Below are 13243 nucleotides of genomic sequence, written 5' to 3'. Positions count from 1 at the left end.
CTTCTCAATTATTCAGTAGTGACATCTTCTGATTAATATCCCAACTTCATGCGGTAGCAATTTCACGTTTTCTTCGATAGATAGAGTTCTTTAAGGCTCTTATATTGAATGTTCGGAGTTGAGGTGAACCTCCTGGTACAATAATAATAATAATAATAATAATAATAATAATAATAATAATAAGAAGAAGAAGAACAATAATAATAACAATAATAATAATAATAACTCATTTTCTTTAGCATGGGAAAAGGTAACGTAACATAAATTATCACTTCCGTTTCATAAATGTAATTAAACCAAATCATAACCACTGTTTGAGAACAAGCCATTAATCACATAGTGACAGCCTCTACTCTCAGCCATCTTAGAACTGGTGTAGCGAGAGTGCTGGTGGTTGTGGTGATTATTGATTATTGTTTTAAGATGAAGTACAACTAGGCAACCAAATCACTGAGAAAAGGGAAAGATTTCTGACTCTTCGAAAAATGAAGGCATCGGCTAAAGAAAGACGAGGTCCCTTTTTCACCCTTTTTCACCGTTCCTAGTGGGATTTTTCGAAAACAAAATATACGTGTTTCTTTATTCTTAAAGGAGATTCTAAGTACCAATGTTTATATCTGTAAACTTTTAAAGATTTGAGATATAGATACACTCACTTTAAAAATTCACCCCCACTTTTACGCTCTTAGCGAAGGAATATCCAAAAATCCTCCTTTAGCGACCACCTACTGTACATTGTAATATGAATGTGTCCTCAAAATGTATTTCTTTATGTCCAATAGTTTTGGGTCGGCGATTATGAATGAGTCAGTCAGTCAGTCAGTTAGTCAGTCAGTCAGTCAGTCAGTCAGGACAAGATCTTTTATATAAATAGAGAGATTTCCGATCTAAAAAAAGAGTGCAAAATTTTACACCTCACCCTCTCGACACTACTGAAGTCAAGGATTCTTACCTGACTTGAGGGTTAGTCTGAGGTCAACTCAGCGTATGTGAGACCAATTTGGGGAACTATTGATGGTGAGATAATAGCCCCGGCCTAGAAAGCTCAGAATTAGGTCGAGAGTATTCGTCACGCTGATCACACGCCTTCTCGTAATCTGCAGGCCTTTAAGATGACCAGCAGTCTCTTGATAGACCAAGTCCCTTTAAGGTTGAAACATCATGGGGTGTCTAATAACAAAAGTGCTTTATATATTTTCATTAAAATACATTAATAATAATAATAATAATAATAATAATAATAATAATAATAATAATAATAATAATAAATTTAAAGTGCTCTTCAACTACTGTCGGTTATGATAAGTTCTTTCTCGTCAGTGAAAAATCTAGTAACATAAGCACTTCGCTCTTAGGTATGTTTAAATGCTTCTCTAATTGTGTTGCGATTCGAAATCAGAGCCTATGGCACGTAACGTACTACTCAAAGAAGTGAAATATCTCCAGCGCTATTGCAATATGTTTGTTATTTAATAATAATAATGTTATTTGTTTTACGTCCCACTAACTACTCTTTTACGGTTTTCGGAGACGTCGAGGTGCCGGAATTTAGTCCCGCAGGAGTTCTTTTACGTGCCAATAAATCTACCGACATGAGGCTGACGTATTTGAGCACCTTCAAATACCACCGGACTGAGCCAGGATCGAACCTGCCAAGTTGGGGTCAGAAGGCCAGCACCTTAACCGTCAGAGCCACTCAGCCCGTCTGTTTGTTATTTGATAACGGTTCTCAAGGTAAATACTCGTTACTTAACATATGATTAAGCAGTTTTATGATGAGGAGAATACAATGTCTTATCAGTGTGAGACACTTATTTGTGTCTTTTGGGATAAATACTTGAAAAAAGAATTTCAGAGATTGTCATGTTCTCTTCTTTCCGGCCTACCTCTCTTATCTCTACAGTTATCCATGTTTCTAGACAAAATGTACTACGTGTCTTCCCATACCAAAGAATTGTTCAATTGAAACATAGACAGACGTCTAGAAACTTACTTGTATACTGTACTAGCTGTTACCAGCGGCTTCGGTCGCGCGGGTTTCATAATTTGATAAAAGTAATCGTTCCTGGGTACTGCACTAAGACATTATCTCAAAATCCCTAAATTATAAAAGCTCACCTAAAAATTGAGTTTCATTTACCTCAGAACCTCTCTGTAAATCACGTTTGTAGTATTGCATTTAGGGGCTAAGATGATCAGGCTACTGGCAGAGCTAACTCTGGAACATACGACATGGACTAACTCTACATGTGAGAAACAGTCTTCTCTCAAGTCGAAAAATAGTGTTTTCTTATTTTAAAAGGAAATTCCAAATACCAGTTTTCACGTCTGTAACATTTTTAGATTTTGAGATATACTGTAATAATAATTTTAATAATTCACCCCCTTTTTCCATGTTCATACCCTTAAGTGGACATTACAAAAGCAAAGAATACGTGTTTCTTTATTTTTAAAGGAGATACCAAATACCAATTTTCATGTCTCTGACATCTTCAGTTTTCGAAATACAAGCATCATCATAAAAGGAATTCAACTTCCTCTTCACTTGTTACCACCTCCGTTAAGTGGCTTTCCAAATACAAAACAAAAAATATGTGTTCCTTTATTTTTTAAGGAAATTCCAAATTCCAATCTATAACATCTTCAGTTTTTGAGATATACTGTATGTATACTCTTTTTGAAAATTCACCCGCTTTTTCAATTTTCACCCCCTTAAGTGGACATTCCAAAAGCAAAGAATACGTGTTTCTTCATTTTTAAAGGAGATTCCAAATACCAATTTTCACGTACGTAACCTCTTCAGTTTCTGAGATACATGCATCATAAAAATAATTCAACTCCCTCTGCACTTATTTCGAACCCTGTTAAGTGGCTTTCTGAAAAATAATATATATGTTCCTTTATTTTTTTAAGGAAATTCCAAATACCAATTTTCACGTCTGTAACCTCTTCTGTTTTTGAGATATATTCATTTTAGGTGAATTTTCCGAAAAGAGAAAATGCGCTATTCTTTACAAGAGATTTCAAATACATATTTTACGTCTGTAACTTATAAAGTTTATGAGATATACACATTTTAAAAATTCACCCCATTTTTCACTTCTTTTCAATCCCCTTAAGTGGGTTTTCCGAAAACAAAAAATACGTGTTTCTTTATTTTTAAAGAAGATTCCATGTACCGATTTTCACGCCTGTAACATGTTTAGTTTTTGAGATATGAGTATACTCATAAAAGGGATTTAACCCCCTTTTCTCTTAATTTTAACCCCCCTTAAGTGGATTTTCCGAAAACAAAAATACCTGTTACTTTATATTTAAAGAAGATTCCAAACAACAATTTTCACGTATTTCAGTAGTTCAGTTTTGAGATATAGCTATACTCATTTTAAAAATCACCCCCTTTTCACCCCCTTAGCAACGGAATATCCAAAAATCCTTCCTTAGTATGTACCTACACTGCAGTATAGACATACCCCCAAAATTTCATTCCTTCTTGTCCAGTACTTGATGATCATGAATCAGTCAGTCAGTCAGTCAGTCAGTCAGTCAGTCAGTTAGGACATGCTATTTTATAAATATATAGATTGTATTGGACAACGTGGATCAAGGTTTGCCTTCGTTCATGCTGGAAATGAATAGTGTTCGTTATTGGTGTCGAGTTAACATTATGTGCCAAACGAATACGACAGACGTACATGATAAAAATGACAGGTGACTGGTATGAAAAATAATGGTTCGCCAAGCAACTGTTGCCAATGTTCCTGAAGGATCTCTCCCAGTAATAGATAATGCAGACTATCACAGTCGAGGAAATTGAACTTTTACCTACAACCTCGTGGAGAAAAGAGCGGATTATAGACTGGCTCACACAAAAGGAGATCCCTTTTCGAAATGATATGTTGAAACGGGAGCTTCATTTTATCGTGGCTTCAAATAGTCATATGATAAAAACTTCATTGAATAAATGGCTAATTCAGCAGGACAACATGTTCTACGCTTGCCACCATACCACTGCGAACTTAATCCTATAGAAATGGTATGAGCCCAAGTAAAGAGCTTTATAATAAACAGTGACCCTTCCAAAAGAATAATTTAATCTCGGCTGCATACCAGCACGTGACACTACAAAATTGGGCAAACTACATGGACCACACAAAGAAACCCACAAGCGTTCTCTGGAAAGCAGACGAGATTCAAAATGGCGAGGAACAAGTTTTGATACATTTGCCATCGTCTTGTTCTTCTCCTCCTCCCTTACTTCTATGCATCGGTAACTGGTTCTAATTTGGCTGAAACTGGACCATCCAATGACACTGAGGAACTTACAGAAGGAATAACACAATGAGTTGAAGATAGTGGAGAATCCTAAAGGTATGTAATGCATGTTTTCTTAAATTAATACATACACAGCTTAAGCATATTAAGGGAAGGTTATATAATTATTTAAACTACCTGCATCAAGTGTATAATTTGGCCAACACGGCAAGTAAAGCTATTTGTTAAGTTCGTATTTCCCAACTCAGATGTAATATTTACAACAACTATGTGGTCCTCCCTGCCTGGCCGAGGCGGTAAAGGCGTGCTCGGTTCGCCCGGAAAGACGTGGATTCGAATCCCCGTCAGAAAGTCGTAAAATCTAAGAAACGAATTTTCCACTTCCGGAGGTGCATATGGCCCTGAGGTTCATTCAGCCTACACCAAAAATGAGTACCAGGTTAATTCCTGGGGGAAAAGGCGGCCGGGCGTAGAGCTAACCACTCTACCCCATCACGTGCCGAGGTTAACAATGGTGGAAGCCTTTACCTTCCACTCCTCCAAGGGCCTTCATGGCCTGTGCGGAGGTGGCTTTGCTTTTTTGCTTTGCTTTATGTGGTCCTCCACGCTTGGTATTAAGACGTCACGGTCTAATAAATAAATTATTTAGATTCAAAATTTAGTAACATTTAGCGCACCGGTACCAGTGTCCTTCTGACGCCAACCACGCCTGAAGGGAAGGTGTCGATGCCCCCTCTCCGGAGGGGGAAGTATTTTTTTTAAACCAGTGGACACCCCGCTCCTTGGATTAATGTTCAGCGTAGTTGCCTTCGGTTCACAGTTCCCCGGATTCGATTTCCGGACGATTAATTCCTCTAGTTCGGGAGGTAGTTGCTTGTAATGGCCCTAGTATACATATTCATTTACATATAAGACATCACACTACAAACCACCACAAAATATATCCTCCACTTAGGTTTGGCGTCAGGGAAGATATCCTATCGGCAAACTGGGCTAAATACATTGAAAGTGCCGACCCCAGATAATTAGGAAAAGGACAAGAAGAAGACGAAGAAGAAAATACATCATTATAATAGTAGCCTCTCAGTAATCTAAAATTACGGTCGTCATATTCAATTTCACCTCCATAAAATGTTACGCTGGGATGGGATTGTTCTGTCGGAAGTGTGAACCCGAACCCATGAATATCAAATTGTACGGGGTTATATTGTAAAGGCATGGAAAAGCACGGGGCGAAATTAAGATCGCTGTAACCGCCAGCAATACTATGTACTTATGATTGCTGTAATCAGCGGCAATACAGAGAAAGTGATATAGAGTCACGCGGCCCGCATAGCGCGTGGAAACTTACTACTAAACAAGAGTATCGCAACTATTGGAAATAGGTTGCATTTAAGAAATTATAGAAGTTCTAGAAGAAATGTTATCGTGTTGACAAATAAGAGACATCACTGAGGAAACAGGATGTTTATAATTATGATATAGGACGGTCACGTACGCGATATGAAAAGTATACAAGAGGACCAGCCGAACGGGAAGAGATTCAGAAGACATTTCCAGTAGAGTCATGTAATTATTGACGGAGGTTCCGCCGCGCCACGTTCGTGAGAGGAGACTTATCCGTGAACCTGTACCACCGTATACGTAAGGCTGAAAAGTTAATAAGACCAGTAGTGCAGTAATAAGTTTTGGTCTTTGAGTATAGTAACGCGTCAGCAAGAACGCGAGTAAAAGGACAGTAACCCGTGGTTTTCTGTGCCTAACCAGAGACTTTAAGTGTATATAATTGTAAATACTTCAAGTAAGAAATAATAGATATTGACGGAAAATACGAATAGTAGTTTGTCAACTTAGTATTCACCGAGAAACCTACCCACCTGCTCCTAAACGGTAGCTGACCATGAAGCGCCATCCGCTCGGCCGCACGACAGGATTTCTCATAGACCAGGGGCACTTATTTCCGTATTTCCAAATCCATTCTACTGAAACACTTCCAAGTACAGACAGTGCAACAGGACGAATATTAAACTGAAAACACTATTTATGTACATGGGTTTGATGGCCCTTAGTGATAATAACACAAAAAGTATAACATAGACTTGACTACTTAATTCTTTAGATGAGCCAGAAATCAGACTTAGGCCATCCGGTGAAGAAATAGAGAAAGTACCTCAACACCAAGGGCCTGTCAGATTTATAGGGCGTTAAGAAAGAATGTAAATTGACTAGATTAAGGTCATTTGATAGTTTTTAGGGCTTACATTCTTATTGCTTCCTCTCCCTAAGAATTATCACCATTTTCCAAAACCATCGCCGGTCTTTCGAAGCTCAGTGAATGCTAACTTGCCATTTCCACAATTTTTTCATGGCGAGACTACAATATTCTTCATATCGTCCCTGTTCTGCCAAAACGGCGAATGTTACAATGCTCTTCCTATCCATTATTTCCCTTAAGACTGGTAACGCCTTCCAGCCACATATTGATATTCGATCCATCAGAACAATTTCCGTTGAGTTCATTTTCCTATGTGCTAGTGTAAAGGAAAATGAACCTTACTGTACCGTACTGAAGGAATGTATGTTTGCATGACATTTACCCACTCGTAGAGTGTGATGTATTTAAGGTTCATTTTACTTTACACACGCGCATAGGAAAATGAACTCAACGAAAGTTGCTCTGATGGACCGCATATCAATATATGGCTGGAAGGCGTGACCAGTCATAAGGGAAACAATGGATAGGAAGAGCATTGTCACATTCGCCGTTTTGGCAGAACAGGGATGATATATATTTTTCCAATTTACAATTCTGTGGATATTTAACCAATTGTATTGTACGTATATTTGTTGTGATACAGGTCTGATGATGATATATTGTTGCAGCATGGATATCAAAGTGGTTCCAGACGATGGCCCTCTCCTGATGGAACTTACCCAGCATATGGGTTTTAGATTCAACCGAGGTAGTTGTCGTTTCGGACCCAAGGGCTGCCTTCTACCTGCTCCTTACACAGATCACGTGCAAAAACTTAAAAACTTCGAGGTGCGAGAGGATGACGTGTGGATCGTAACCTTCCCAAAATGTGGTGAGTGTCCCTGTATTTGTTGGTAACTGTAACCATCATCAGGGTGAGAAATTACTGTACTCGATTCACTGATTTAAAGCGCTTAATTACATGATCATCAAATATACTATACACACTGACGTAAATGATCTTGAGTATGGGTTACTGCTATGTGATGTTTTGTAAAAATGTAAATTTTTCGGCATCACTTGAGCAGTTGTAAACTACTTTCAGTCATCAGAATCTTTGGTAAATTTCTGTCGTTTCATACGTATAATCGTATGAGGCTATTTGGTCTAGACAACAATTTCCTTGACGTCACCCTGACACAGATAGGTCTTATGGTGACGATGGGATAGGAAAGGGGCTAGGAGTGTAAAGGAAGCGGCCATGGCCTTAATTAAGGTACAAACACAGCATTTGCCTGGTGTGAAAATAGGAAACCAGGAAAACCATCCTCAGGGCTGCCGACAGTGGGGTTCGAACCCCACTACCTCCCGGATGCAAGCTCACAGCTGCGTGCCTCTAAGCACACGGCCAACTCGCCCGGTATATCGGGTCTAGATTTCTTCGTCGTAAACATATAACAAATGATTGTAATTGATATCAAGCTCTCTTTCATCATCATGTGTGTGTGTGTGTGTGTGTGTGTGTGTGTGTGTGTGTGTGTGTGTGTTAGAGAGAGACAAGGGGAGCTTTAGGCTATTCCTAGACTGATCTTATCGTTCAAGTCTTTAAGACAAGAAACAGGATTACCTGATAATAAAAAAGTGACATAGAGCAGTGCAAAATAATATACTGAGGATGGATGTATTTTTCTCAAGAATGACGGCTACAACGCTCCTGAAAGACAGGACGTGGAAGCAGTACAAGAACAAGGAAATTAGTGAGTATGTAGTGGGATAGTGTGGGATCTGTGGCGGTGGTGATCGAGATCCAGCAGTCAAAGTTACACTGAGTCTACTCGCTTGCCAGGAACCAGATGCACATATTCTGAAACTGCTGATGAGGAAGATTAAGAAAAACTAGATATTAATATAGCAGTGAACTAACGTTACTCCTTGTTATACTTACAGGCACCACTTGGAGCCAGGAGATGATATGGTTACTAATACACGACCTGGACTATGAAGGAGCGAAGGCACAAGTGCTATTGAAGAGAAGTCCCTACGTCGAGTGAGTATGCCGCTCATTCAAACCAATAATATATTTCATAATCACCTTAGTTTCCTTTCGTAGTGATTTTCACTACTTCATTTTAGGGCCAGGGATGGTATATTGTAAATATACTAGCATAAGTAACCGATGTTGGCCAAATAGTTTCTGAATGTTTACCTCTAGCTCTCTTAGTGTCAGAGTCGCTGTGAGCGATCCTCACATAATGAAAAAAAACTTGCCAGCGTCGCTCTGAGAGATGCTTTGTTTCTTTATTCTTTGATAGGATTCTCGACCAAAAATGAAGCCGACCAATAAAGAGAGTTCAAGCTATCATGTTTTAGCAACATTCTTTCGTTTTCTGTTTATCGATAATCTCAAGCGATACTTAAAATTCCATTACGCACGACTCATAAAATCATGGCATTGACGTGTAAGAAGAGTGGGGAGCCCATTAGCATACTTAGAAGAATAAGAATTGTATAAGAGATGAGGATGTAGTGGTGGTGGTGATTACTGTTTTGAGAGGAATTTCAACTGGGCAACCATCCTCTCTACAGCACTAATCTATACTAATATAATAAAGAGAGAGTGCGAATATTTTGAGTTTGTGTATATCTAAGGGTAATCTAAGAAACTACTGGACCGATTCTAAAAATTATTTCACTAATGGAAAGATACATTATCCCTGAGTGTTATAGGCTATCTACTGTATATATATGAAATCGAATGTTGGTATATATGAGATTAATAGACTCAAAAACTACTGGACCGATTTCACTAAAATTTTCACAGTTTGTTCTTATTACATCTGAGAGGGATTATGAAGTGGTTTGAACGAAATTTGATTGGTAGTTCGGCACTGGAGATCAGAAGGGGTGAAAAAGGAAATAGGAGAAGATAAGCAAACCGCAAGACAAGTCTAATCAGCGGGTTGCCTACCCAACCGTATGTGAAGATTATGATGTGTTTCTTAAAACTTATTTCTACTTTTATCCTCTATATAATTATATAAAAATGAAAAGTCCAAGTTCTGGCCCCTATGGCACAGGGGGTTAGAAGGTGAGAAAATGTCGGAAATTACAGAGATTACGGGTGAATGTGTGTATGTTCCAGCATAGCTCTCAACCAAATTTGATACTCATATAACTTACTATCTGGAAAAATTACTGCAGGGGCAAGAAATCCCTAGCACCCCTAAAGGAAGGGGGTGAAACTTAAAAATACGAAAATGATTATATTAGCGACGAATTCATAGTCTTGTTTTATGAAATTCCTTTCTACATCGCTTAAACCACTGGAACAATTTCAACCATAATTGGTACACTTATGACTTTTACATTGTGGGGGTAATCCACCTCTAGAATATTGTAAAAGTATATTTAATTTCATAGCACATTAATATACGCGAAATATTCAATTTTTCTTACAAGGACAAGACAGAGCTCATTTTAAGCCTCACGACGAGTAGAACAAATGCCGGTGAGGTATGACGGCCCCCGAAACCCATATTTTAAGAGCCTAAAACCAACCGTTTTGGATTTTTTGGCATAACACTACCCCGCTCTAGGAATTGGATGAAGAAATGAACAGCAGTAACCATGGCAACGTCAGCTCAAGGATTTTTCAGTGGAATACAGGCCTGGTGTTCGAAATGGGCACATGCGTAAATGTAGGCTGGACCAAGGAGAGATTCTGCTACACATATGACTGTCTCTAAGAAAGCACTGTGGGGGTAAGCCACCCCTACGGGTTATGGTTTGGAGGGGGTGACATATATAAAAATAATCGAAAAAAGTGCCGAAACCATAGTTTTCGGCATCGCTGAGATGGATATTGGCACTCCAGATGCTGTTTAAGTCGAAGTTCACCCGCATCGGCATGGGGGTGAAAACGAATGAAAAAGAAAATATCCACAATAACTGATATTATGGATGGATGTATGCATGTTTCAGCATAGCTTTTAAACAAACAAACAAACAAACAAACAAACAAACAAACAAACAAACAAACAAACAATGACTGTGGGGGCAGAACTCCCCTAACACCGGGACTCTTTGGATGCCGTTTAAATCATACTTCAGGAATCGAGGTTGTGAAAGGGTAAAAAAAAACATGTCCAAAATGACGGAGATTATGGATGTATGTATTAAATAGCTCTCAACTAAAATTGGTGAAAACATGACTTACTATATCACTTGGAAAAATTACATAATGTAAGACACCCCTAGCACCTCTGGCGGAGGGTATGATAATAAAAATAATCGAAAAACGACAAATATTGCTGTCGAATCCGTAGTTTTCGCGGTCGCTTAGATGAATACTGACACTCTGGATGTCTTTAAGTTGAATGTCATACCCCAACACAGCTCTCAACCAAACTCGGTATGGATATGAGTTACTATCTCAAAAAGACTCTGTAGCGGTAAGACATCCCTTGGGGAGAGGGTCACATGTAAATAATCGAAAATAGCCGATATTACTGTCGAATCCATCGTTTCCGGGGTCACTGAGATTAGTAGTGACATTCTGGATGTCGTTTAAGTCCAAGTTCAGCACCCATCGGCATGGTGATTTAGAATTGGTTATAAAGAAAATGTCCAAATTCACCGAGGTCAATGTTGTTTACACAGGTTTCGGTGTCACTCGGCTGATTAGTGACAGCTGGAATAATGTACATCAAATCTATAATGCGACGAGTAAATACATTACGTTAAAACTTATTGTTATCATTGTTTGAAAGGATCATCTACCGCCCAGGCAATCTGGGTTGCCACAAGGAAATACTTCAAGCCAAAACAAAATATTGTCAAGCTAAAACGTAAAATTGTAACATATTTACAAATTCAAAAATTTAAAAAGTTCATAAACAATCAATTATTAACGTCACAATTAAGAAAACTATTAAAAAATACATCAAACAAGTAATACAAATCCTACAACAAACTGTGCGAAAGAGAAAATTTCCAAAATTGTAGAACCAAGCTTCGTACAAATACGAATTACTATGTCGAAAATATACCAGAGAAGTAAAATTCCTTCTAGAAAATCTTTTTTTTTTGCTATTGGCTTTACGTCGCACCGACGCAGTTAGGTCTTATGGCGACGATGGGACAGGAAAGGGCTAGGACTGGGAAGGAAGCGACCGTGGCCTTAATTAAGATACAGCACCAGCATTTGCCTGGTTTGAAAATGGGAAACCACGGAAAACCATCTTCAGGGCTGCCGACAGTGGGGTTGGAACCCACTATCTCCCGAATACTGGATACTGGCCGCACTTAAGCGACTGAAACTATCGAGCTCGGTAACTAGCAAATCTAGGGGAGGGAATGACATACAAGAATAATCGAACACGGCCGATATTAGCGTCCAATTCATAGTTTCCGCGGTCACTGAGTTGTACTGTGAAATTTTCAGCGAAATCGGTTCAATAGTTTGCGAGTCTGTTGACCTCAAATATACCAACATCCACTTTTATATACAGATATATTACTTCTAACTGTTGACGGTCTTTCGTACAAGGTTGCTCTTTCCACCTCCCGTACATTCACTTTCTGTTGTTCTCCTAAGACCACGGCGGGGCACTGGCACCTAATATTTTATCGTCACCACTGTTGGTACTGAAACTTTCGAATGGTCCAAATAGACAATGTATATACGACCTCGACACTCAGTTTAAAAATAATAATGTTATTGACTTTACGTCCCACTAACTACTTTTACGGTTTTCGGAGACGCCGAGATGCCTAAATTTAGTCCCGCAGGAGGCCTTTTACATGCCAGTAAATCTTCCAACTCGAGGCTGGCGTAATTTAACACCTTAAAATGCCACCGGATCAAATATTATTATTATTATATATATTCGGACATGAAAGATTTGGTGCAGGACAGGCAAAAGTGGAAGAGGTTTCTTCCACGACAGGACCTGGAATTCTGTCTCATGAGACAGAATTCTTAGATAATAATGATGATGGAATGAGCCAGTATCGAACCTGCCAAGTTTGGAACAGAAGGCCAGCGTCTCAACCATCTGAGCCACTTAGCCCAGCACACTCATTTTCGCCAGGAAGCGAACTTATTTGTATATCATGATATATGCCTAATAACACATAGGTATGAGGGGTCAGTCTAGATTTTTCCAATAGTATTTGCACATGCACTTCTTAATACATCCAAGTTTCACACATAATACAGGTCATACTTTCTACATTTGAAGGTGAGTAAATCAATTTCCAGATGATCATGTGATCATTATATGCGTGGTCTTCAAATTAGTACATCAGGTGCTTCGGTGTATCAGAGGTAGCGTGTCCGAGTCATGATCCCAGGTTCATGGGTTCGTTACAGGCCGAGATAGCCAGTTCTAAAGGTCGAGCAAATGTCACGGTAGCCTACATAATTTCATTATTGTCAGTTTGTTAAAAACCTCTTGCGGTGGACTTTGCTCAAATCGAAAAATATATCTCGGCCTTAAGATAAATCCAGTGGAATTGAGCTTTGTTTACAAACAGGTAGAATAACCCGAACATCGATATTCGTGTACTGATCGCTAAATTGAAATTTCATGCCTTGTACCTACGTAAGAACGTATTGTCAGACGTCAGGGGGGAGATGTTTTCACGTTAGGTTATAAACTGCGTATTTCATAAATTCAAATAGGAGCGGCTGATTCATCCAGTAGATAATTTCTTCTTCTTCATCATGATCTCTTTTCCACTTTTCCCACACGTTATGTCATACATGTGGAC

The 13243-nt window shown here is 38.8% G+C and overlaps 1 protein-coding gene across 1 annotated transcript in view; it reads left to right on the top strand.

The window, feature by feature from the left end:
- The window catches only part of LOC136858557 (luciferin sulfotransferase), a 62571-nt gene that overhangs the window by 3636 nt on the left and 45692 nt on the right, over positions 1 to 13243 (top strand). Inside the window, exons 2-3 of the mRNA XM_067138180.2 lie at positions 7159 to 7361; positions 8417 to 8516. Of these exons, the coding sequence (XP_066994281.2) occupies positions 7160 to 7361; positions 8417 to 8516 (302 nt within the window). The 5' untranslated portion in view covers position 7159. The remainder of the gene's footprint in view (positions 1 to 7158; positions 7362 to 8416; positions 8517 to 13243) is intronic.

Source organism: Anabrus simplex, chromosome 1, assembly GCF_040414725.1.
Source record: "Anabrus simplex isolate iqAnaSimp1 chromosome 1, ASM4041472v1, whole genome shotgun sequence".
NCBI lineage: Eukaryota > Metazoa > Arthropoda > Insecta > Orthoptera > Tettigoniidae > Anabrus > Anabrus simplex.
Note: the sequence above shows the minus strand (reverse complement) of the source record. Positions and strands in the feature narration are given on the sequence as shown.